Source organism: Xenopus laevis, chromosome 4L (genome assembly GCF_017654675.1).
Source record: "Xenopus laevis strain J_2021 chromosome 4L, Xenopus_laevis_v10.1, whole genome shotgun sequence".
Classification (NCBI taxonomy): domain Eukaryota; kingdom Metazoa; phylum Chordata; class Amphibia; order Anura; family Pipidae; genus Xenopus; species Xenopus laevis.
Window position 1 is genome coordinate 22,214,886 of NC_054377.1, and position 27,076 is coordinate 22,241,961.

At 39.9% G+C, this 27,076-nt stretch overlaps 1 protein-coding gene across 4 annotated transcripts in view; it reads right to left on the reverse strand.

Annotated features, from left to right (window-relative positions):
- Window positions 1-27,076, reverse strand: part of ap2a2.L (adaptor related protein complex 2 subunit alpha 2 L homeolog) — a 65,742-nt gene that overhangs the window by 1,329 nt on the left and 37,337 nt on the right. Inside the window, exons 6-22 of one of the 4 annotated variants that reach the window (XM_041589406.1) lie at window positions 24,679-24,780; window positions 23,495-23,603; window positions 21,690-21,840; window positions 20,420-20,588; window positions 18,069-18,206; window positions 16,292-16,474; window positions 15,200-15,297; window positions 13,179-13,410; window positions 12,150-12,320; window positions 10,438-10,575; window positions 9,229-9,395; window positions 8,911-8,988; window positions 6,058-6,140; window positions 4,104-4,193; window positions 2,247-2,370; window positions 1,017-1,133; window positions 82-151 (exon numbers count right to left, since the gene is read on the reverse strand). In XM_041589406.1, the coding sequence (XP_041445340.1) occupies window positions 82-151; window positions 1,017-1,133; window positions 2,247-2,370; window positions 4,104-4,193; window positions 6,058-6,140; window positions 8,911-8,988; window positions 9,229-9,395; window positions 10,438-10,575; window positions 12,150-12,320; window positions 13,179-13,410; window positions 15,200-15,297; window positions 16,292-16,474; window positions 18,069-18,206; window positions 20,420-20,588; window positions 21,690-21,840; window positions 23,495-23,603; window positions 24,679-24,780 (2,220 nt within the window). 4 annotated transcript variants of the gene reach the window in all.

Consider the following 27,076-nt stretch of genomic DNA (forward strand, 5'->3'; position numbering starts at 1 on the left):
ACATTTTAAACTTGAGTGTTAATAAACTTTATTAGTGGAATCCCATCATTCTGCTTCTTTAAACTCTGATTGTGGACTCACCCTGGCCTTTGTAATATCTGTATCCATTGGATTCTTTGCCTCGAAAATTTTCTGGACCTCTTGATTTGGGCTGCGGGAGACGTCACAAAAACAAGACTTATTTCTAGCTTAATGCAAGCATCCCAAAGCTCTTAGGTTATATCCTTATAATACACAAGAGCCATGAATATCTTGTAAATGATATCCTTATAAGTGGTGAGTAGTGATGTCATCAGTTATAAATGGTGAGTAGTGATGTCATTTCTGTCACATGACTCACTAAAACTTGTGTATTATAAAAAATAAAGTACCCCCTGTTGTAAAATATGAGGATATTATAAGTAACCTTGGAGTTCCATGACCTGTATAAAAACACTCGGCCTTCGGCCTCGTGGTTTTATATGGTCATGAAACTCCTCGGTGATTTATAATATCCTTATATTTTACAATAAAGAGTACTTCACTATATAAACAATGCTTAGTGATGCCATCAGTTATAATCAGAGCTTAGTGATTGATATCATTTCTGTCCATAACCTGTATAAAAACAGCCTTTTATATAATCATAGAACTCCTTGGTAACTTAAAATATCCTTAACTACTACAAGAAGGTCTGCACTCTCAGGACTTGACTAAATGAGTCATTTATAATAAATATTATGATTTTTAGAAGTCCTGAGAGTGCGGACCTTCTTGTAGTAATTATATATAATAAAGTACCCCCTCTTGTAAATTATAAGGATATTCGAAGTTACCGAGGCCGAGTGTTTTTATACATGGAACTCCTTGGTAACTTCTAATATCCTCATATTTTCCAACAAGGGGTACTTTATTTATTATAATACACAAGTACAAGATATTTATGGCTTTTGTGTATTTTATATATATATTATATTATTATTATATATATATATATATATAGGATTCTATCATTCAAGTTCTTCATAGCTCTGTACCTGCTAAGCTGCTTCCAACGCTGGAAAAAATCCTGAGAGCTCATCTCTGTCGGCTGAAAGAACTTATTCAGTGTGATAGGCAGCTTCACTGACACATTCTGGAATGCTCCTCCGTATCTAGGACAACAAAAGTACAATTTATATTCTATAGAAAAGTCTATTGCTCCATCAGAACGGACTGTAGACATGGAGGCTGCCAAATATGACACATAAACATTACTGTGATAAGCCTGTAAATTCTATCAAAGAAAAAGTTGAAAGCAGAGAAACTGTTTTGCAATATTCTGCCTTACAAATGACAAAAGGAACTTGGGCCCTTCATGAAGAAGTAGCAGCAACTAATGCAATTTATTCTACTCAGCCCTTAGGCTAGGGACAGATATAGCGGATGCAGGCCAATAATTCGCTCCTGCCGCAATAATACATGTGCCTGCACCCGGATACATTGCCTCTGCTCTGGTGCAGGCGGTGGAATGCAGAATTTAGCATTGTATGTGAGTGGCAGCAGAGCAGCAGTGGAAGAGTGGATTCTTGCCCTGTGCTAAATGTGGCCCCTAAAAACGGAGCGGAAATCTGACCATGTCTGCCTACACCCAAGTGGAGGAAATGTATCCAGGTGTAGGCACATGGAACAGTGGAGGAGAGGATTTGAGATCCGTTACATCTGTCATGAGCCTTGTCAACAACAAGTTTGGCTGGCCTCAAAGGCTAAGATACAGTTTTATTGGGCAAACGGCTAATGAGACATTATTTAGGACGCTATCTATGTGCCCGTGTCTGCTCACAGCCTATTTCTGCTCATTTAAAGGAAATGCTTTTTACTAAATAATGACCATGTTACGGTGGCCCTATATGGTCAGATTTGGTCTGGTAATTGGTCCAATCTATGTTTGCAGGGCCAAGCAGGCAGCTACCCTTTAGTTTTCCTGGCAATATCGCTTGAAATGGTCTTTTTAGTTGATGGGACACATCGTAAATTTAAACAATCGTTTCGAGATAATCGTGGTCTTACGATAATGTAAAGATCTTTTAAAAACCTTTACATCTATGGCCAGCGTTAGTTGTGATTTTTGCCCTTGGAACCTGGGGCAGAATCTCGTTTACTCTGGCCCTTTGTTTTGACGGGCTATTGTAGCAAGTAGCAAGTTATGTAGTTCCACAGCTGCTAAACGTAACGTGTGCCATGATTAGAAGAAGGTAATAATGAAGGCAAGTTGATCACACAAATACCTGAACTGAATGTTTAGAAGAGGATGATCTGTAAATTCCTGCACACATTCAACGTTCACCACCTGCTGCACCTGTGCCCCTCCATCGACAGTGTCCTCTGCTGGCTTTGACTGCACATTCAGACATGATCAGGAGTCAAGGAAAAAGTGATAGATTTTCTGGGTATTAGGAACGTTTTACGGATGCACTGAATCCAGCATTCGGCTTTTTTCAGCAAGATTTGGATTGCATATGCAAATTAGGGGTGGGAGGGAAAGTGCATGACTTTTTGCATATACAAATTAGGATTCGATATTTGCCCGAATCTTTTGTGAAGGATGCAGGGGTTCAGCCGAATCCAAAATAGTGGATTCGGTGCATCCCTACATTTACAGACAGGGACATTGTTGAACATACTAGTTGAAGGGTTTCCAACTGCACCTGAGCCATTGATGTTTAAGAAAGACATTTGCGATTCATAATTCCAAAATGCCGGCATCGATGAACAGAAGCGAAGTGAGCAAAGGTTATAGGATTAAAAAAAAATATACCGCTAATTATGAATAAATAAGGTAAACAAAAACTGAATTTGCCCATCACAGACAAAAGTCAACGGGGGGGGGGGGGAGGATGAAAGAAGAAGTCATTGGTCTCTCAGTAGCAGTACCTTGCCAAAGTACTCAGACCTTTGCCCTGTGCACAAGTATTTACTCCCCATCCTCTAGTATTTTGTAGCAATAACAGTGTGAAACTTTTTGGGGTACCAACTTTGCTGGAATTTTGGGCCATTCTTCTGGGGCAGATTGGCTCCCGCGTTGTTCATGTTTGAAAGAGGATGTTTGCCTACCTCAGTTTTTAATATTATTATGCAAATTATTATCCAATTTTATTTTGGACTTGGATCATTATTCTGTAAAGGGGAGGTAAAGTTATGGAGGCATTTTATTGCCAATAGATTAGCTCTAATAGTGCAAGCTAGAATGCTATATTTATTCTGTAGAATGTTTTTTACCATAGCTGAGTAAAAGCTCTAGAAGCTCTCTGGGGTATATTTATCAAAGAGTGAAGTTAATAGTGAAGTTCCGCCACTAGAGTGAAATTCTGCCACTCTCCATTCATTTCTATGGGATTTTTATAGGCGTATTTATCAAAGGGTGAACTTTCACTTCACCCATTGATAAATAAGCCTTTCAAAATCCCATAGAAATGAATTGAGAGCTGCGGAATTTCACTCTAGTGGCAGAACTTCACTCTTTGATAAATTTACCCCTCTGTTTTTGTTAAGGATAGCAGCTGTAGTATTAGCTTGGTGTAACATCACTTCCTGCCTGAGTCTCTCCCTGCTCACTTATAGCTCTGGGCTCAGATTACAGCAGAGAAGGGAGGGGGGGGAAGAGGAGCAAACTGAGCATGCTCACATCCGGGACAAGAAGGTTTGAGTTGAAAACAGGAAGTCTGATACAGAAGCCCATGTGTACACAATATAAGGAAAGAAATGACTCAGAGCAGCATGATAGTTTATTGGTATATTTATATGGACCTTTCTTATAAGGCTTACTTCGTTTTAACCTTTCCTTCTCCCTTAAATGATTTCTTTTTCAATGGCAATGTTTAGTTTTGTGTAGCCCACAACCACAACGCTTTGAATACTGCAAAAAACAAAAAAAACTCTATCCCGTATCACCATAAAACATTTTCTACTCTGTAGCCAGGCCACTCTCTTGCTTTGTAGCAAAACTCATCAGCTTCTTTTGTGCAAGGCTCTTATACAGCCGAGTGTTACACGGAGTTCTTGATATGGATGCAACGTACCTACCTTAGTTCTACAAACAATTGAACACATTGATATACTTATAGGAGTTACTCAGAGAAGGATATTGGCAGAAAGTTCATCGGAACATATAACAGTAGATGTGAAATTCTGAAACTGTGAGGACATCTTGTTTCCAAAGAAGATAAACATTCGGCCTGTAAAAAAAAAAAAAAAAAAAAAAAAAAGGTGAGGGGGGTATATGAAGTGATCTTGATAGAATGATACTTATAATGATCTGAATCTTGTACCCTAGGGTAAAACTGTATAGAACAAAAAAAAAAAACAGAGCCCCAGTGTACCAGCAGGGTCAGAGCATCTCCTTTTGTCTATGAAGGAGCAAATTCTGTTATTGTGCTATTCAACGGAGAAGGAAAATCATTTTAACTTGGGAGTGCTAAACATTAGGCACCCCCAAATGGTTATATTTACTTACCTTACACTCTGGGCTGGTGCTCCTATCAGCAGAAAAATGCCCCGATCTGGGGTTCCGCCAGCGAGCACCACAGAGTTATCTTTTTCGCTTCTTCCTTTTTATAAAAATTTTCATTCTGCGCAGTAGAACGAAATAGCCGGCTTTTTCGTTAAAGTTCGACTTTTCGATCTACTACACAATCCCAGCCGTGAGAAAAAAGAAGAAGACGGAAGAGGATCGATCCGTGGTGCTCATTGGTATAACCCGGGCCAGTGCAGTTTTCTGCTGATAAGAGCAAACCATCGTGGGTGTGTAACTTTTGGCATCCCAAGCACTATAAGACTATAAACAACAAACCTATTTATGGATGTAAATATGTGCCATACTGGGAATGTATTAAAAAATTAATATAAACATATTTGCAGGTGTGTGTTAATCTGAGTCACATGGTGGTCCATACCTGATGAGAAAAGCAGGGGGTGAGTGTGATACAAATGTATGTTACCTGCAATGTTTAGGGGTCATTTGCAGAAGGCAGAGCATCGTAATTCCCCTCTTTGCACTTGGAGTAACTGCCTTTGGTTAGAGGTCCCTTTAGCTCTGCCTGTGTTCCCCTATAAATATAGTCCTGCCTGTGTTTCCCTATAAATTTAGCTCTGCCTGTGTTCCCCTATAAATATAGCTCTGCCTGTGTTCCCCTATAAATATAGCTCTGCCTGTGTTCCCCTATAAGTACAGTATAGCTCTGCCTGTGTCCCCCCTATAAATATAGTTCTGCCTGTGTTCCCCTATAAATATAGCTCTGCCTGTGTTCCCCTATAAAAATAGTCCTGCCTGTGTTTCCCTATAAATATAGCTCTGCCTGTGCCCCCATATAAATATAGCTCTGCCTGTGCCCCCATATAAATATAGCTCTGCCTGTGTTCCCCTATAAATATAGCTCTGCCTGTGTTCCCCTATAAATATAGCTCTGCCTGTGTTCCCCTATAAATATAGTCCTGCCTGTGTTTCCCTATAAATATAGTCCTGCCTGTGTTTCCCTATAAATATAGCTCTGCCTGTGCCCCCATATAAATATAGCTCTGCCTGTGTTCCCCTATAAATATAGCTCTGCCTGTGTTCCCCTATAAATATAGTCCTGCCTGTGTTTCCCTATAAATATAGCTCTGCCTGTGCCCCCATATAAATATAGCTCTGCCTGTGTTCCCCTTTAAATATAGCTCTGCATGTGTTCCCCTATAAATATAGTTTTGCCTGTGTTCCCCTATAAATATAGTTCTGCCTGTGTTCCCCTATAAGTATAGCTCTGCCTGTGTTCCCCTATAAATATAGTTTTGCCTGTGTTCCCCTATAAATATAGTTCTGCCTGTGTTCCCCTATAAATATAGCTTTGCCTGTGTTCCCCTTTAAGTATAGCTCTGTCTGTGTTCCCCTATATATATAGCTCTGCCTGTGTTCGGTGGCTATGGAAATTGCAACAGCTCTCAAAAGAGCAATTTCATTCAAATGTTTGCCAGATGGTTTATGACCCCTTCAAGTTAAAAAAAAGGTTTGATTGTGCGAGAATGTCTGTACTTTCTGTAACCTTGGTTTTTAAGTTACCTTACCTAGATTTTGCCTGAACTCTGATTTCACACCAATTTGCAGCAGCTGATTCTCAAAGAGGACTCCATTGTTCTTACAGATAAGCCTTAAAAAACAAGTGGGAAATTGAACAAGAAATGCAAAATAACAGAACAAGAGTAATCATCGCAGAAATCTGAGCAAGAATGGAAGTTTCAGATATAAATTCAGCAGAATAAACAAACGAGAGGTACAAACAGTCCACCAGAGCTGCTCCAAAAGAACTTGTCTAAACACTAATGCAAATTGTAGGATGAGGACGTGCCTGTCTGATATATATATATATATATATATATGTGTATATTATATATACACACACACACACAAATATACTTTATATGGCAGAGGCTGCTGAAGTAATGAAAGGGTGAAATGGTAGAAGCACCCAGACATGCACACACATATCACACACATACCATACATATAATCAATAAGAGTGGAAGATTGCCGTCTTATTAAGTTCATCATAAAGAGTAAAAAAACACACATAAGCACATGATATGTGCACGGTAAAAAAAACAAAACTGTTTAAAGCAGCAGTGAAATATTAGAGCTTTAAATGACACAATGGAACCCTGGAGTGATCCTGGAGAAATGAAACTGCTCCTGTTCCAGTTATTTCCCAAGGAAACCAGCAAGTGGTACAGGGAGGGCTTTGCTGTACAATGGATTCATCCTTTACAATAGTCAATTCCTATAATTGCTGCATTTTAATTTGGTTGCCAGTGTTTCTCCCCATTTGTTGGGGTCACATTATATACATATATGCAGACTCTGAATTTTATAATTCCTCTACAGAGATCTTTTTATATTCGTTATCCAAACTTGTACTTACTGATGCTGTAAAGGGGTTGTTCACCTTTGAGTCAACTTTTAGTAGGGAGTAGAGAGTGAGATTTGGAGACAATTTGCAATTGGTTTTCATTTTATACTATTTGTGTTTTTGAGTTATTTAGCTTTTTATTCTGCAGTTCTCCAGTTTGCAATTTCAGCATTCTGGTAGCTAGGGTCCTCATTACGTGTATGGTTTTGAATGGAATATAAATAGGAGACAAACTTAATAAAAGATGTGTAATAAAAAGTAGCAATAATGATGAATCTGTAGCCTTACAGAGTATTTTTTTTTTTAGATGGGGTCAGTGACCCTCAGTTGGAAAGAGTCAGAAAGAAAAGGCAAATAATTATAAAACTATAAAAAAATAAAGACCAATTGAAATGTTTCTTAGAATTAGAAATTCTATAACATACTAAAAGTTAATTTAAAGGTGACCCACCCCTTTAATAGTAAACACACTAAGGCCTCATTTAGACAATCTGGTTGGTTATATTAAGTTCATATCAATGTTTTTTCATTCAATGAGAGCCATATTGGGCTGTATATCAGCAGCTTTAGTTATAAAATGCACCCAAACTGAATTGTCACTTTTTATCCAGGTTTTGTCCTCTTCTAACTCAGACAACATGGCAGCAAAAAGTGGGAAAAAAAATTGCCAGGCCGGTGAATTTTTTACAGAAGATACCCAGAGCCTGGGTTAATAAATATGTGATTGTATTCACGTACAATATTGGCACCTGGTTAGTTAATTTCTCTTTCCATGACCTTTAAAATCACGCAATTTGGCCATATCCTGCAAAAGGTGCTTGGTTTTGGCTGAAACCAAATAATAAGGTTTCAAAAAAAAAAAAAATTCTAATTGAAATGCATTGGTTGTGGTGCATTAATGCAACATTCAATGCATCACAATGACAGAACCTTTGGATTTCTTTTGCAAACTCCACTTACTCCATGGGTGAGTGTAATTTGCAAAAGAAATCCACATTGGTATAATGGGAGAGTGCACAGCTGGGGCAGAGGAATGATATTCACCTGAAATCATGTTTTTGTTGTTAATAGGCAGAAAGATGCTAGAAAGAAAATATCTCCAATATACTTAAAAAATGTTTACCGTTTTTATAAGAAACCTGACTGTATGCAGTGAAATTCTCCCTTCATTTACTGCTGTGGATACGAATTGGCAGACGGTCCCTAACTGCTCTGCAGGGGAAACAATCATACTTATGAACAGCAGGGGGAGCCCCCACCTTACTTCCCAGTCATGCGGAACTCAAGCAGCTTTGTTTGTTTCCCTGTAGAGCAGTCGGCGACTGTGTAGAGATTTGTATTGGATTTTATTTTTGCCTTTACATCCCCTTTACGGTTTCCAACTCCAACTGCAGGGACAAAGATAATGGAACCAGATTAAAACTGATAAACTGGGATTCTATTTGGAGGATTATTTTGCTGCAGCCACTGATTCTGCAGAATTGGAAAAAGTTTGTATTAAACAATAAAAAATCCATAAAATCCACATTAGATTACATGACAACACAGGACCCAGTGCAGCCTGTATATTCTATTTATTAATCAGTCTTGCTGTATCGGCTTCTGACAGATATTATTTGACCTGTGCTGTTTTGATAATTGATGACGATCCTTAAGCAGCCCAGACCACACTGAGCATGTGCACAGTCTTGGTCTTGCAAAGATGTTTAACAAAGATGGTGATCCCCTGTGGCCAACTTTGAAAGCATAAATTATTTGTTTGATTAGGCTTGTGGTGCAGTAAGTTCATGTTTATGTTTAGTGTACAAAATACAGAATTTCTAGCCTTATTCTATTTTAGACTTTCCTTCCCCTTTAAAGAAGCCTGCAACATCCAATACAGTCTAATCAAACAGTTTGTGGAAATGAGGCTTCATGATGTATGATGTCATCAGAGGGTAGAAGGCAGAGAATGATGGTATAGGGTGCAAGATGGGTTGATGGTTTTGCTGGGTTTTTTGGCTTGGTTGCTTACTTGTGGAAGGAATCCTCTGCATCGTCCACAGAGGGGTCTGGTTCCCCTGATGCCCCTTCTAAAGGTGTTTGAACATCACTTTACAGCCATTGTAGGCATTGAGGAATTGAAGGAGAGGAGAAAGGGGCAGTAACATGGAGCAAAATTAGTCGACATAATACCCGCAAACATAAAAAATACAATTTACCCCTTGCCTGCTCAGGCTCCATTCAAAAAACTCCAGGTGACCTGTATAATATCCCTTTAAAGGAATATTTTGCCATTCTTAGTTGACGCCCTCCGCCACACCCATTTATACATTGACGCGGCTCTCGATACCTTGAAAAATGATCCTCTGCCTCTGAAGCGACAGCGGCAACAGGGAGGGAGGCATCTGCAAAGACGTCAACAAGTAGATTGCCAGCAGATGGAGCGGCTTTAGCAGTAGAACTGGAACCAGAGGAAGCGCCCAAACCCAGCAGGTCAGCGGAGGGAGATGGAGTGGACTGTAAAAGAAAAGGAAGAGGAAGTTTTGCCAAGTGCTCAGTGACGGCTTTTTAAGAAACACAGAACCATTCTATTAAAACACTTCATGCTGTGTTAGTTATTCATACTCCTTATACAAATTTCTCATTAGCAAATTCCTCAGTTCCCAGTATTCCCCTGCTTACAACTAAAGTGCAGCAGTCAGCGCACTCCGATCCCCATCCTCCCACCCACTTCTCACCTCTGCCCACTTTCCGCCTAGACCATGCCCACTCCTTGCCAAGACCCTGCCCACTCCTTGCTCAGACCCCGCCCACTCCTTGCTCAGACCCCGCCCACTCCTTGCTCAGACCCCGCCCACTCCTTGCTCAGACCCCGTCCACTCCTTGCTCAGACCCCGTCCACTCCTTGCTCAGACCCCGTCCACTCCTTGCTCAGACCCCGTCCACTCCTTGCTCAGACCCCGTCCACTCCTTGCTCAGACCCCGTCCACTCCTTGCTCAGACCCCGTCCACTCCTTGCTCAGACCCCACCCATTCATGCACCCAGATTCCACCCACTACACCCATGCCAACGCGCTCTGCTTCCCAGTCGCAGGTAAGAGAGAGGCTGGGGAAGGGGGGGGTTCTTGTTGGCTATAGAGGAAGCCAACACCGCGGTCGGGGCACCCTGTGACTGTGGGGTCTGCTTCCTCTATAGTTACGCTACTGGCAACATGTAAAGAGCGGCAGATTTATGGACTTTCCCGTTATAAAATCCTAGTTGAAGTATTTTCTGTTAGAGATTCAGACTTTCTGAGTTCAGTAACCATATATGAGCAGACAGCAATCACACAGTACAAAGGAATGCCTTTAATCCATGTAGGTTAATAAACTGACTGGCCGGTTTGAAAACACACAAACACTCCATTACTAAGAACTTAAATTTAGAATAGCCGGCTGCAAAGCAAACTCTGTTATTTTGGTCTCAAGGAATTCAAACTCAATTCTCATTAGCATACAGCATGTTTATACAGAAGGGATGCAAAGTTAATTATCATATTCCATGCCTATAGCTTTGGACCTGGAAGACTGGCAGAGCTGCTGCAAGATGACTGGTCCCAGAATATAGGCAATGGCTGCTGGATGGGGTGGGCACCAGAAGAGAAAGTGGACGTTGACGGACGGCGTAAGTGACTTGATCTTCAACAATAAGCTGTTGCTTTACAGTAGTAGAGATGGAAAATAAGGATTGCAAAAGGACAGATACAAGAAAACTTATAACCGTTTTAAAGGAGAAGGAAAGCTACCGAGGCAGTTTATTGCCAATAGATTAGCCACCATAGTGCAAGCTATAAGACTATATTTAATATGCAGAATGCTTTACCATACCGGAGTAGCTCTATATACTCTCTGTTTGTTTAGGATAGCAGCTGCCATATTAGCTTTCTGTGACATCACTTCCTGCCTGAATCTCTCCCTGCTCACTCATAGCTCTGGGCTCAGATTTCAGCAGGGAGAGGAGGAGGGAGGGGTAGAGAAGAGCAAACTGAGCATGCTCAAGCCCTAGCCCTGGGGGTTTAAGCTGAAAACAAGAAGTCTGATACAGAAGCCCATGGGTACACAATAGAAGGAAAGAAATTCAGTGTTTCTTTTGACAGAGGACTCAGAGCAGCATTACTTTGAGGGTTTACTGGTGTATTTATATAGACCTTTCTGATAAAGCTTACTTAAGTTTAGCCTTTCCTTCTCCTTTTTAATAAATGATTAACGCTGTAACTAGATTCCTTAACACAGTATTTGGTCTGATTTTCTACCACTGAACGGGTTTTACGCTTTATTAATTTACTCTTTCATTCTATTCATGTCTCGCCAGAAACAGCTGAATGAAGTGGTACACAGAAGAGCATCAATGTGGTCCCAATTGACTAATCCACTAGTGGGGCCCTACCCTTTGCCTTGACTGACATTTGGAGATGTACCCTGCATCAAATGAAAGGCATCTTTCTTTATCTCTTCAAATTCTGAATTATTATTCTAAATAATTGAAAGCAGCCAGGCCTGAACTGGCAATCTGCACATTGTGACAAAGGCCAGAGGGGCTGCTGTAAGATAACATAGTTAGTCACTAATTATTGGGCCTCCGTGTACTTGAAATCCCAGTACCGATTTTGAATATCAGTCCCAACCTGGAAGCAGCCATTAATAAAAGATCTTGTACTGAAATAAATGACAATATTTTAAAGGAACAGTTCAGCGTAAAAATAAAAACTTGGTAAACAGATAGCCTGTGCAAAATAAAAAAAATTCTAATATAGTTAGTTAGCCAAAAATGTAATGTATAAAGGCTGGAGTAACAATGTCTTACATAACAGAAAACAACTTCCTGCTTTTCAGCTCTCTAACTCTGAGTTAATCAGCGACTTTAAGGGGGGGGGCACATGGGACATAACTGTTGAGTGAGTTTGCAATTGATCCTCAGCATTCAGCTCAGATTCAAAAGCAACAGTTATGACCCATGTGGCCCCTCCTCAAGTCACTGATTTGATTACTGCCTGGTAACCAATCAGTGGAAACCAAGAGAGCTGCAAATCAGGAAGTAGTGTTCTGGCTATTATGTTAGACATCCAGTCACTCCAGCCTTTATACATTACATTTTTGCCTAACTAACTATATTAGAAACATTTTTTATTTTGCCCAGCCTATTTATTTACCTAATTCTTATTTTTACACTGAACAATTCCTTTAATGCAGAAGCCTCCATAAAGACTTTCTCGCCTCCCCCTTGGAACGTACCGATGTACTGACAGGTGCATGCTCAGTGATCCCGTTTAAATCAGAATTACTCTTCTCTTTCTTTGTATCTTCCAGATCTATAACGGTGCTGGGCCCCTTTTTCTTCTTCAGCTTTGCCAGGATGGAAGATTCTCGCTCGGGAAATGGAGGCATCTCTTCCAAAACGGTGGCCTTCAAATAAAAATAAGTCATAAAAAGTCAAAAAATATTCTGAGGAGGATCCGTTAGGGTCTATTACATCAACAACAGAGAGCAGAGCAAGTCAATCACCTTATGAGACAAATGCACAGATTATATATAGAGAAACCTGCACAAGGTGGTGTCAGAAGTGTAGGAAAAGCATCCGGTACATTTGCTCCGAATGCTAGAAGCAAGAACAAGCAAACCTGCTGAAGGAGAATCCCTTTTTTTTTTTTAACCTGTTGATTTCTAAACTTAACTAAAACATAAAACCTAGGATTTACCTGTATCCGAGAGGAACTTGTCTGGTGGTAGTAGTGTGAATTGTTTATTTAGGAATATCTGGTTTGCTTCCTGGTGCGACTTGCCTATTTTTAGTTATGAGATTTATTTAGTGAGCAATGAGAAATTTGTCCATTCATATATTCCAGACCTTGTCAAATTTGTTTGGGCATCCCCTTTGTAAATATGTCAATTTGTATAGCGGGATATTGTCGTTAACCATTGTGGTCCATTGCTCCTTTGTCAGTGCTAGAGCTGATTTCCAATTAATGGCTGTTTGCATATAAGAATAGTGCCGATAGCAGGTTTCGAATTTTGCAAGACTGGGACATGACTTCCACCTGAGTACGGAGAATTGGTAGAGGTTCTAGTTGGAGTGAGGTGGAACCAACATCTGAGCACTCCTCTAGAAGGAGAACCCCTTTAATTACTGAATGACCGAAGCTGTAACTTGCACCGTTCATCCAATATAGAAATCACTGAAGGCCGCTGAAGAGTATCATGGTGTGAAAAGATTAGCTATAAAATCTAGACCACCTGGACACATTGAAGGATAAGGAGACTTACCAGGATATCATTGCTGGCGATGGAGCTAAGACGAAGATATTCCACAGCTCTTTGCTGCAGCTCCACATCAGCATTTCTGAGCTGGCTGTCGCTGCGTAGCACATCCTGTATGGTAGGCTTAATTTCCGGAAACAGGTTTATAAACTTGATGTAGGCAGAGAGGAGTAGCGCCCGGGTAGGAACGCTGCACAGGTGGAATTTGGAGTGGAGCAGGTTAAACTGAATTAAAGGACTGAGAAATGGAGAGAAAAAAAAAACAACTTAAAATTTGGCATATATTTGATTGTACATAAAAATATAAGACAGAGGTATTTCTGCCAAACATATGAGCTGGTACAGTAAGTACAGTTATATCCAGAATGCAGGGGACCTGGGGTTGTCTGGATAAGGGGTCCTTCCATAATTTGGCTCTCTATACCTTAAGTCTACTAAAATATAATTTAAACATGAATTAAACCCAACAGGATTGTTCTGCCTCCAGTAAGGATTCATTATATCTTAGAATCGAGTGCAAGGTACAGAGAAAAATGAATTCGTTTTAAAAAATTCGAATTATTTGTTTAAAATGGAGTCAAGGGGCAGATTCACTAAAGGGCAAAGTGGCTAATGGTAGTTACTTTTCGCTGGAAATCCGATCCGCAGGGACATCACCAATTCACTAACCGGCGCAGACGACAATTTGCTAGCGAACGGGAACGTCACTAGCGTTCGTTCGCACTCTATCGACAGGCAACTTTTCGCTCCGGCGAATGTTCGTTGATCCGCAAATTCAGTAAAGTGCAGATTTTACTGAACGTTCGACAGCGTTGACTTCGCCAATTCAGACCAGACGAAGTGCTAAAATGAAGCTACATCTTCCTCAGTCTGATGTCAGTTACATTATATTCTGTCTATCGAAAATGCATTAAAGTTTAAAATGTGCTGGCAACTTTTTTTTTTTTTTAAGTGGGATTGCCTGTTAAAGTCTTAACATTTTTGGCTTAACATTTTCCCCCAGACATTTGAGAACATATGGAACATTCATTTTACAGTGGGCTCATGTGTAGGGCATAATATTAACTCTTTTGTCTTTATTAAGGTTCCTTGGACATTTTCAATAAAAAGTGGTAACTTCAAGCTTTTGCACCATCTCTAATAAAGACGTCCATACAACTTTAATGAACCCACTCTAATCAAATTGATCTCAGCGTAAGATCACTAGCAAATTCTCGCTAGGCACAAACAAACGCTAGGGGAATTTCGCTTTGCAATGCTCGCACTGCCGAATTAACTCTAGCGAACAGTCGCCAGCGTTTGCCGGCCAGGATGCAGCTTTGCATATTAGTGAATTAGCGCAGTGTTAGCGAATTTGTGTCTGGCAAAGTGGTGCAAGGTCGCTGGCGAAAATTCACCCGTTAGTAAATCTACCCCTATGGGAGATGGCCTTTGTGTAATGCGAATCTTTCAGGATAAGGAGTTTCTGGATAACTGATCCAATACCTGTATAAAAAAATATAAATAAAAATATTTCGAGCCATATTCTTTTTAGGGTCTAGAGAAACCAGGTGGAAATCTTGTCTGTATCAGCTTGAAGGACAGCAGACATGTCTTTGCTATGCAGTAACAGGCCAGTCTGATTTACCCTCCAGTGAATTCAATTAACCCTCTATGTTTTATTCCCAGTGCTGGTGCTCTAAAAAAAAAAAAAAGGCACTGGCCTGGGAAAAGTAGCACCATGCCATGTTTCTTACCATTCCAAGATGTCCCTCCGCAGACTTACACATGCACAGTAAAGTAAAATTATTTGGGTTTCATTGTGCCTGTGCGATTATAAATCTGTTGTAGGGATGCCTGGGAAAGTGTCTCTGCGCTACATTTTCCCCCCAAGACTGCGGAAATCACTGAAAGTGTCTAGCATATTAATGAATAATAATGAATTAGCCTTTCATTGTCTCTTCTTGTTTTGTTCACTCTACTTTCTGTGAACATGTGAATCATTCTGCTTGAAGTTTCCCACCCTGAATAAAATCTTACCCACTCACCTAGAGCGGGGATCACCGGCAATGAGGTTTCCGAATTCGCCAAGGATGTATCCTCCAACCTTTACAAGATTCTCATGGCATGCAGGGGCTTGGAGAGCCTAGTAAACATATTTGTTAAAAAAATATGACCTCGAAATGTTATAGTATCTGATCAGAGAGAAAGAAACTGAAAGCAAGTTAAGAATGGCAGCACAGCTAGTGGTTCTTACAGACTTACAGAAAAAGGCCCCAGTGGGGTCCAAAACATTGCCTTGTATATATCTACTTTTTGGGGCCAATAAATCAACTTTGATGCACTAATCTTCAAGTTTGTGGAGTGCTACAGTGTACCTGTTTTTCTAGGTGGTTCTTACAGAGGAATGCCTACTGATTTAATGCCCTTCCTCTATTATTATTATTGCCCATGTGAGGGAGCCATGTTTGCCCAGAGTAATTGAAGAACAGAGAGGTTTGCATTAAGCCACTTTTGATAGAAACCATGCTATTGTTAAATGATTATAAAAGAAAAATGACATACAAAATAACAATTGTATTTGTATTTCGGCCTTGCTTTCTCTTCGCAAAAGCAAGAGGTTAAAGGAGGACGAAAGTTGTTTAGCACTTGGGGGTGCCAAATGTTAGGCACCCCCAACTGAACGTATTTACTTACTTGAAACCCCAGGCCAGTGCTCCTATCAGCAGAAAAATGCACCGGCCCAGGGTTATTTCAGTGAGCACCACGGAGCGCTTCTCTTCCGGCTTCTTCTTTCTTAAAATTTCCCACGGCAGACGCATGCATAGTAGAATGAAAATGCCGTCTTTTTAGTTAAAGTTCGGCTTTTCACTCTAATGCGCAAGCGCAGCCGCGCAAAGAGAGAAGAAGCCGGTAGAGAAGCGCTCCGTGGTGCTCACTGGAATAACCCCGAGCCAGTGCAGTTTTCTGCTGATAGGAGCACCGGCCCGGGGTTTCAGGTAAGTAAATACGTTCACTTGGGTGTGCCTAACATTTGGCACCCCCCAGTGCTAAATGACTTTGCTTCTCCTTTAAGGTGTAATTCAATATGGAGAAGGGTTGCAATTACATTAGTGTAAGTGCTTGAGCTATGTTCTCACCTCAAACACAGTCTTGGCTGCATACCCCTGCACATCATCTCTATTGATGACAATCTGGATGACACGGTACCAAACCTCCTCACTGACGTAGTCCCCAGCAATACGAATGAGGTTTAGGATCGTGTCCACGTACCATGTATAATCAACGGCATATTTTTCAGCGAGGATGGCAACTTTTAACACCTGTAAACAAAAGCATAAAAATGTGTAATGTTGTTAAACCCCTGGACCAATTTTTTTTTAATTATATCTCATATCAAGTACAATGTACTGTTTTAAAATCAATTTTAAAAATGTAAATTATTTGATTTAAAATGGAGTCTACTGGAGATGGCCTTTCTATAATTCGGAGCTTTCTGTCCGGCCCTCTCACAATTTCCTTCAGAGATCAAAATGTGCCGTCATAGCCACTAAAATGTTTCATTGGGACACCTAAGACTAAGATTCCTCATGTAACGATCATTTGACTAATCTACAGAGTGGTGTGATTTGGACAAAGAAGCAACAAGCTCGTAGTCAGCCCCTATATGACTAGCTTTAGATACCAGCTCGCAGCCATGATCAGTGATTTTCTAGAAAGACAAGGCACCCTATGTTTACAGCTCAGTAAGAAACAGATGCCTAAACCATTTCAGTGCCAAGCAACAGGACCCCTTTGTATTCACAAATCTACATGTTAACTATTACTGGTTTAGAACCAGTGCAACTGTTGCTAAAAATTGTTAAGAAGAAGCACATTTTACAGCACAGTAACGTTTTTTTCTACAAAATGCTAAATATGAGCTGAGCATGTATCAGTTTGACCAATTAAACTATGAGGAAAAGGACGAATGGGGGTGGAAGTACAAATTGTGTGGCTATGTGAGAACATTTTGGTGTAATCTGCATTTCCCCCACAGATCACAAGTTTTAACAAATAATGATTCATTCAGGTTTGCACAAAACAACATACTGTAGTTCACTCCCTACCTGTAAAACATCATATCAAACAATAAAAATAGTTAAATAAAGGCATTACGCTCACATTTAACACTCCAAACCAATGCTAGGTCAGATGAGTTAGAAATGACTAAGGGGCAGATTTATCAAAGGTCAAGATGAATTTTCAAATTCAATAAATTCAAATTTCGAGCTATTTTTTTGTTTTCTTCTACTAGGGAATAGTACAAATTAGATTCAAATTTGAAAACAATTCGAAATTGTCTTCCCTATGCTCCCTGTGTGTTCCATACTCTGCCTTCCCTAGGCGCCATGTGTGCCATAGTTTTTCTGCCCTATGCTCTCTGTGTGCGCCATACTCTGTCTGCCATATGTTCCCTGTGTGTGCCATACTCTGTCTGCCATATGCTCCCTGTGTCTGCCCTATGCTCCCTGTATGTGCCATACTCTTTGTGCCTTCTGCTGTGTGTGCTGAGTTATCCACAGGGGAGGAGGAGGCATAGAGATTTAAGGGTATGTCTTAATAGGACATTACATTTTTTCACATATGAGTGATACATGATATCCCTGCAGTGAAAACCAAATATTTGTTTTTTGGTAAGCTACCACTATTAACATGGTCTTAACATTCCGTGTGGTAACATGGATGTGGTTTAAAGTAGGTGTGGTTTTTAAAAATAGGAGTGGTCAACACGGGCTTGCATTATCATCCCTCCACCATGAAGGTCAGAAAAATTCCAGCCCTCAGTACCACAAAAGTTGGACAGCACTGCTCTATATAAAAAGCTCCTTTTCAAGTACATAGAAACTTCCTCAATCTGTTGATTTTGGTCCTTACAATCTCCTCCCGAATGGAATAATCTGCCGTCTCCAGGTAGCTGAGCATCTCTGCCACAATCTGCTGTGCGTTGCTCCTGTCACACATTGCATACAAGAGATCAACCGCCCTCTGTCGCACACTAACATCCCTTTCTGTCTGCAAAGAAAATGGTGAACTGGTTATTCCCAAGTGAGAACACAGATTTGTTACTGAATCAGGAGAACTAGTTGGTGCACATGTGAATCATAACGTTACATGTAAGTTAAAGGAGAAGGAAAGGTTAAAACTAAGTAAGCCTTAACAGAAAGGTCCATCTAAATATACCAGTAAACCCCCAAAGTAATGTTGCTCTGAGTCCCTGTTAAAAGAAATACTGCATTTCCTTCCTTCTATTGTGTACACATGGGCTTCTGTATCAGACTTCCTGCCTTCAGCTTAAACCTCATTGCCCTGGGCAAGAGCATACTCAGTTTGCTCCTCTCCCCCAACCCCTCCCTTCTCTACTGTAATCTGAGCCCAGAGCAGGGAGAGACTCAGGCAGGAAGTGATGTCACACCACATTAATACTGCAGCTCCTATTCTAAACAAACAGAGAGTTTCTAGAGCTTTTTACTCAGGTATGGTAAAACATTCTACAGAATAAATATAGCATTCTAGCTTGCACTATTGTAGCTAATTTATTGGCAATAAAATGCCTCTGTAGCTTTCCTTCTCCTTTAAACACTATTGCTCCAGTTTAAGAAGACTGGCATATTTAGTTTAAGAAGACTCCAAGCAAATAAAAATGTATATAATCCTAAACATAAAGCATCCAACCATTTTAAATACTGCTTATAGAAAAATTGAAAACACAGACACAAGTGACAGATTATTTTCTCAGCAGACTCACCTAGTGTACCTGGAGCATTATTGATGTTAAAAGGGATAAGGTTGCTTAAAGGGTTAGTTCACCTTTAAAAGTAACTTTTAGTATAATGTAGATAGTGATATTCTGAGATCATTTGCAATTGGTCTTTTTATAGCTTTTGCTTAGCAGCTCTCCATTTTGGTATTTCAACAGCTATCTGGTTGATAGGGTCTTATTTTCCTTAGCAACCATGCAATGGTTTTAATAAGAGACTGCAAACAAGAAACGGATCCGCACACACGCTATGATCAGCAGTTGGGGGGACACCCCTCTTTATTATATCACCTCGTGATCAACGTTTCGGGGGGATAAACCTCCCTTCACATCCTGATGAAGGGAGGTTTATCCCCCCGAAACGTTGATCACGAGGTGATATAATAAAGAGGGGTGTCCCCCCAACTGCTGATCATAGCGTGTGTGCGGATCCGTTTCTTGCTTGCTGTTGCTAAGGGACCTGGCCGGGGTCGACGGAGAACCAGCACCACCAACGCAGTGAGAGGAAAGGCGAGTGTGCGGTAGGAACACATATTATTTAATAAGAGACTGGCCTATCAATAGGAGAGGGCCTGACTAGGAATATAAGTAATAAAAGGTAACAGTACAATAAAATTGTATCATCACAGAGCAATAGTTTTTTTGGCTGATAAGGTCAGTGACCCCCCCATTTGAAAGCTGTAAAGAGGCAGAAAAGGAAAGCAAATGACTACAAAAAACTGTAAAAAGTAAATAATGATGATTAGTTGCACAGTTGCTAGGAATTGGACATTCTATAACATACAAAAAGTTACCTTAAAGGGCAAGGAAAGTGCAATAAAAGAGGCATACCTTTGGTGGTGTCACCTTTTCATTTAAAGTGATACTGACACTAAAAAAACTATTTTTTAAAATATGGATGTACATTAAAAGTTACCTATAGGTCATGCTGAGGCAGAACTGCAAAGGATCACTCACCCGCACTGATCATCAGCTGCCTTTATACACACAATCGCCTGTCTCATAAAAGTTTTTTGTTCTCAGAGACGATTATTGTGTGTTGTCTGGTGCTGCGCATCCTAAGCTGCTCTTTGTAACCATGCAGTATAGTGCTCGTGTCTAGGGGGAGGCTAAAGCTTTGAGCATACACATTTCGTGACGCGGTGCCTTCTTATGACATCTACATATCTAAAATGGCGGCCACAATAGACAGGGAAAGGGGAAATGTTTGGAAGCCGACTGCAGGAGACACGATCTCTATTTTAAAAAAAGAAGTTAGCGATCAAGTACAGGCAAGGGAGCTCCTTAATATACTGGAGTGTAACATTGAACCCTTTCCTTGTCCTTTAAAGGTGAACTACCGTTTTAAATAAGCAGTGGAACATGTTGGTACTTCAAGTTCACGGTGTTGGTTAGGTTGCAACTGAACCCGCAGCTTCTATGTTTCATAGAAGGAACATGTCTATGTTTCACAAGAGATTCTTCTCACCTTTAGTGCATTGATGACAGTTTCTATATGCGTCTTAACTGCCTCATGTGAAAACTCTGAGCTGGCTAATGTGCACATGCTCTCCAGAGCCAGGTACCGCAGATTGGTCTCCCGATGCTGAAGAAACTGTCCAAGCTGGTTGCACGCCCTGACAAGGAGGTTGGGTTCACTGCAGTGCAAGAAAGAAGAGTTAATGGGGTTGATTTAATAGCAGGTGCAAAGTTTGCTCATGCTCAGCAATAGAAAGAAGAAAAAAAAACAGTTGTCAAGTACTGAAGCAAAAAAAAAAAAGGTTATTAGAATAATTTGTTAAAATATTCAAAGATATGAAAGCAATGTCCTTAAAATAGACTATACACAGCATGCAGTCATCCCCACACTTAAATCAAAGTGACCACATAAAAATGTATGTAGAGGAGGCGGCATTTTTGGTTTCATGTCACTGGTCGTTAATAATTAACAGTTATTAAAGGAGAATTCAACCCATAATAAAAAAAAAACCCTCCCCTCCTACCCTGGGTAGACCCCCAGCCTACCTGCCCTCCGGGCAAATGTACCATAATTTTTTACTCACCCCTCCATGCAGATTCTGGCATCGGAGTTCACAGGTGCCATCTTCTTTCTTCTGTCTTTTTCGAAATTTTTTGCGGAAATTTCCGTGACTTTGGGCGCATGTGCAGTGGTTCGGGCCCAGAAACTTACTCCAACTGCGCATGCGCTGAAAATGACGTCAATACACAAAGATTACCAGACAAAAAGAAGATGGCTGCCGTGAACTCCAAGGCCAGAATCTGCACGGAGGGGTGAGTAAAATATTAGGGGGGGGGGTTAGCAGGTAGGCTGGGGGGAGGAGGGAGGGGGGGTCTACCCAGGGTAGGGGTTTTTTAATCTACGGGTTGAATTTTCCTTTAACAACACTAAGAGGGAAAGGACGGAATGAACAATTCTCAAAGCCTCTTGAAAAGCAGTGTAGTACCTGCAAAATCATTCTACAGGTATGGTTCCGTTAAGCAAAAACCAATTAACCAGAAAGTTCTAATGACGGAAAGGTTGTCTCCCACAGACTCCATTTGATCTAAATGCCTAGTATGACACTTAATTATGTGTTTAAATATTAACAGAATGTTTTAAGTGAAAACTGCCCAAAAAAAAGATGGCTATATCAATGTGTCAAACTGTCAACTGACCCTGTGCAAGGAAATTCAAGACAAAGCAGTTTTAAATTAGTTCAGACAACGGGAGATAGAAATAGATGTATAATTTGACTCGCCTGTCATGGTAGATTATGAGACTTATCGCCTCAAACAGTACAGCATTCTTGGCATTGGAATGCTGCACCTTTTTGGATTTGGGGGGCTCTTGCGCCTTGTTCAGGATTGTCTCCAGGCATTCTGTCAGTCGGCCTCGGACTGCAGGGTCCTCTAAAAGGCAACCACACATATATGTCAGCTTTGAATGTTCATCTTCAGGATATCAGACTAATACAAAAAACTGATGACTTGATATTATAATAAAAATGTTACCTTACACCCCCATAGCACACACAATATCTGTTTTTTAAGAGCATCTTAAACAAACATTAATAAAGCACCTGAATGAGCATGTGAAGGCATTGAAAAAGAATCTGCTTATATGAATGTCAATCCTTGTTTTCTGCTTGATGATTTGTGACAACCCTAAAAGCTGCCTAGACCTGAGCATGTGCAATGCCGCTGACCCTGGATCATTATTGCTATAGACATGCTGAACATTTAGATTGGTGCATTAAATCCAGTATAAATATAAGATTTGGCATTTCTAGCCATGTTCATTTTTAGGCTTTTAAAGGATAGTTAAACCTTTAGTGGAGTAAAACTGATGAGGGGGCTATTCTAAGCACTTTTGTAATTTACATTCATTATTTAATTTGTTTTTATTCCAAGATGTTAAGGGATACATATACTGTCAATATGAATACATTTTGATACAACGGCGCCGCCTGCTGGTCATTTTCCCACCATTCTGACCACCAAGTAGTCAAGGAAGTTGTCAAGAGAAAGAAAGAGGCTGCTCTGATGTTCTTCTGCTTAGGAAAAATGCAAGAAAGGTTTTGAATTTAATTCCTAAGTAGAAGAACATCAAAGCAGCCTCTTTCTTTCTCCTGACAACTTCCTTGGCTAATTGGTGGTCAGACTGGTGGGAAAATGTCAAAGTAGTCAAGGAGTTGTCAGAAGAAAGAAAGAGACTGACGTTCTTCTATTTAGGAATAAAATAATAAGCATTTCTTGCATTTTCCCTAAGCAGAAGAACATCAGAGCAGCCTCTTTCTTTCTCCTGACAACTTCCTTGACTACTTGGTGGTCAGACTGGTGGGAAAATGGCCAGCAGGTGGCAATGTTGTAACAAATTCGTTCATATTAACAGTACATGTATCCTTTAATCAGGGGCGCTCCGCCAATGAGGCGAGCTGAGCCGCTCGCCTCAGGCGGCAGCGCCAGACAGGATTCCAGGGGCGGCAAAAAGCCGCTCCTGCACCTTTAAGAGCCGAATTTCCAGTTTTTAAACCGGAAATTCGGCTGCGCTATTGCGAGAGAGCGCAATTGCGCTCTCCGCAATCGTGTTCCTGCCTCCCCTCGCCGACAGGTAAGTCGGTGCGGGGGGCGGCATTGCAGGAGCCGCCTCAGGCGGCTCCTTCCCCAGAAACGGCGCTGCCCTTAATTATTAATATCTTGGAATAAAAACAAATTAAATAATGTAAATTACCAAAGTGTTTAGAATAGCCCCCTCATCAGTTTTACATTCACTTGTTTTAAAGATTTACTTATCCTTTAAGAAGATACATAAGAATACACAACATCGCCTACACATGGCAAGATATTTCTGGTTTCTATAAATGTTGTTTTGTTGTTTAAATAACAATGGGTTGTGTATAAAAATGCAGAGAGCTGCGGAGGAAATAAACCACAAAATCAAAGTGTGGTTTATTTTCTGCCATTTCTATAACTTTGCATCGCTTGCACTGGGTTACATCTATTAAACACTGGGAAATGATGTGGATAGAATAAATGTCACACGTCTTTAGCAAGCAAATATTACCTGGGGGAGGATAACACTGTAACAGCCTTAGCAGTTTCACAGACAGCCAAGGAGCAGGAACAAAGTAGTAGGTGTAATCCTGCAAGTCTGTGGCAGCCGATGTGACAATCTGAGTGTGGAAAATCACAATTCAGTCAACAAGTGAAATAATGTTCATGGTTCTTTGACAGAGCTGCTGCCTTGCTGGCAAAATTCAACATTAATTAAAAAAAAACAGTTTCTATACACAGAAATTTATGGGACCTGTTATCCAGATTGCTTGAGACCTGGGGTTTTCCGGATAATGGGTCTATCCGTGATCTTCATACCTTAAGTCTACTAGAAAATCATATAAACATTAAATAAACCCAACAGGCTGTTTTTGCTTCCAAGAAGGATTAATTATATCAAGTACAAGGTACTGTTTAATTATTACAGAGAAAATGGAAATCCTTTTTTTTCAAAATTTGGATTGTTTTTACAAAATGGAGTCTATGGGAGACGGCCTTTCCGTAATTCGGGGGTTTTCTGGATAACGGGTTTACGGATAACTGATCCCATACCAGTACTTAAAAACCATAGAACATTTTTAATGAATTTATATGGCAAAGTTGCTTAGAATTATGCTTTCTTCTATTAGAAGAAAAACATTATTTTTTTGAGTTGACGTTCTTTTTAAATAAACCCAATAGGCTGGTTTTGCTTCCAATAAGGATTAATTAGCCATTAAACTGTTCTTTTTTCTCCAACGGTGGCCTCATCAAAATCAGAAAGTAGTACAGGTATGGGACCTGTTATCCAGAATGTTTGGGACTAGATAGGGGATCTTTACTTAAATTAGATCTTCCTACCTTAAGTCTACTAGAAAACCATGTAAACATTAAATGAACCCAACAGGCTGGTTTTGCTTCCAATAAGGATTTAATATAACTTAGTTTGGATCAAGTACAAGCTACGGTTTTATTACAACAGAGAAAAAAGGAATCGTTTTTTAAAATTGGGACTGTTTTAATAAAATGGAGTCTATGTCAGACAGGCTTTCCGTAATTCAGAGCTTTCTGGATAACGGATCCCATACCTGTATAAATAAAATTGAAAGCAACTAAGCAACAAATAACATCAATAGACAATTCTAGTTTCTGTAAATCTCAATTTAGAATGGTCATTTTGCATGTGCAGGACAACAATGCAGCAGTTTCCATTACCCTGCTTAGTCTGGAGACTGCCAGGGACACTGATGTTTTGAACTCTTCTGGGTTTTTCTGTGCCAGTGAAGTGATCAGGGAGGTTGCAGCAGTTACAACACCCTAAAATGACAAGAAGAGGAATAAAGATCATTAAAACATGTTGTTGGAATCATTTAGGTTAATCCAAGTTTTTTTTCCAATGTTTTTTTCAACGTTTTTTTTCAATCAACTGCCAGTTAGGCAGGTTAAAAAAAAGTTAAAAGGTTGAACTTGATGGACGTGTGTCTTTTTTCAACCTAACTTACTATTTTACTATGTAACTTACTATGTTACGTATTGCAAGCAAATGCAAGTTTCGGAAGATTCGGCCTCCATTAGTCTGATAAAAATTGTGCCAGCCATTACATTACTTTTCACTCTAAGAAGACAGTCTGTAAAGCTACAAATGTATTGTTATTGCTACTTATTATTACTCAGCTTTCTGTTCAGGCCTCTTCTATTCATATTCCAGTCTTATATTTAAATCAATGCATGGTTGCTAGGGTAATATAGACCCTAGCAACCAGATGGCCAAAACTACAAACTGGAGAGCTGCTGCATAAAAAGCTAAATAATCTAAAAACCACAAATAATAAAGAATGAAAATCAGCTGCAAATTATCTAAGAATATCAGTCTCTACATCATATTAAAAGTTAAAAAACCCTTTAAGACTGTAAATGACACTAGTGACACTACACGTGGTTTTGTGTTATTGACTGTTATCATCAGGGATGCACCAAATCCGCTATTTGGGATTCGGCTGAATCCCCGAATCCTTGGTGAAAGATTCGGCCAAATACCACACCAAAATCTGAATTTGCATATGCAAATTAGGTTCAGGAAAGGAAATATTGGAAAAAATTCCAAAGCCACGTGATTTTCCTACACGCCCCTAATTTACATTAGGATTCAGTTTGGCCAGGTACAAGGATTCCCCTGCAATTAGAGATGCACAGAATCCAGGATCTGGTTTAATTAGAATCCTAATTTGCATATGCAAATTAGGGGCAGGGAGGGAACTCACGTGACTATTTGTCACAAAACAAGGAAGCAAAAAAATGTTTTCCCCTTCCCTCCCATAATTTGCATATGCAAATTAGGTTTGGTTCGGTATTCGGCCGAATCTTTCGTGAAGGATTTGGGGGTTCGGCCGAATTACAAAATGGTATTGCAAGAAACACTGCAGAGTGCCACATAGAAACAATTTATTAGAAAAAAAAAAAAAACACAATATAAGTGGTCACCAGGGTCTCTTTATAGCTTATATAATGACCTGCCAAACTTGGGTGTTCATGTTTCAAAATGGTACTGGAAATTCACAAAAATGTGTAGAGACTATATTACCCACGTTTACACCAATTGTTAGGTTATAAGATCAGTTTGTGCAAGAATATTTGCCGTATTGTACAGTCAAACCCTGATTTTAAGTACCCTGATTATACGTTTTCTCGCATTTTACTTTTTTTTATTTGTGGTCCCACCAATTTATAATGTATTTCAACGGGTGCATTTCCTTGATTTTACATCATGTTTACCCTGATTTTACATAAAATTTTTAAAAAATTACGGTTTGTCCCCTGGGATTGTTATTATTTGTTAAATAAAGAGGTTTAACATACTAACCAGGTGTATATTTTGACTATAAATGATCAATTCCAATTATTTTGCCCCTCATACAGTCGTGCACCAATCACTTATTGCTTTAGGTTGTGTATGTGACTGGCACAGACGCCCATGCTGCAATGCTCTTGTTATTAAAGCAGTACATACAGTATTTCAAAGGAAAACGGACTTCTGTACTTATGTCCTTTCAGTACTTGAAGAAAAAGTTGCATTAACAAATTTCCCTGATTTAACATTTTCCCGGGTTTTACATAATTTTTTCCCGGCCCCCAGAAAAACATAAAATGGGGGTTCTACTGTATAGTGAAAAAAGTACGCCGTCTTGTAAAATACAAGGATATTATAAGTTACCGAGGAGTTCCATGACCATATAAAAACACGAGGCCTAAGTCTAAGTGTTTTTATACAGGTCATTGAATTCCGTGGGGACTTCTAATATCCGCATATTTTACAACAGGGAGTACTTTATTTATTATAATACACAAGTTTCAGTGAGTCATGTGACAAAAATGACATCACTACTCACCGTTTATAACTGATGACAACACTACTCCGTATACCGTTTATATAGGGAATAAAGTACCCCCTCTTGTAAAATATAAGGATATTATAAGTTACCGAGGAGTTTCATGACCATATAAAAACACGAGGCCGAAGGCCGAGTGTTTTTATACAGGTCATGGAACTCTGAGGTAACTTCTAATATCCTCATATTTTGCAACTGGGGGTACTTTATTTATTATAATACACAAG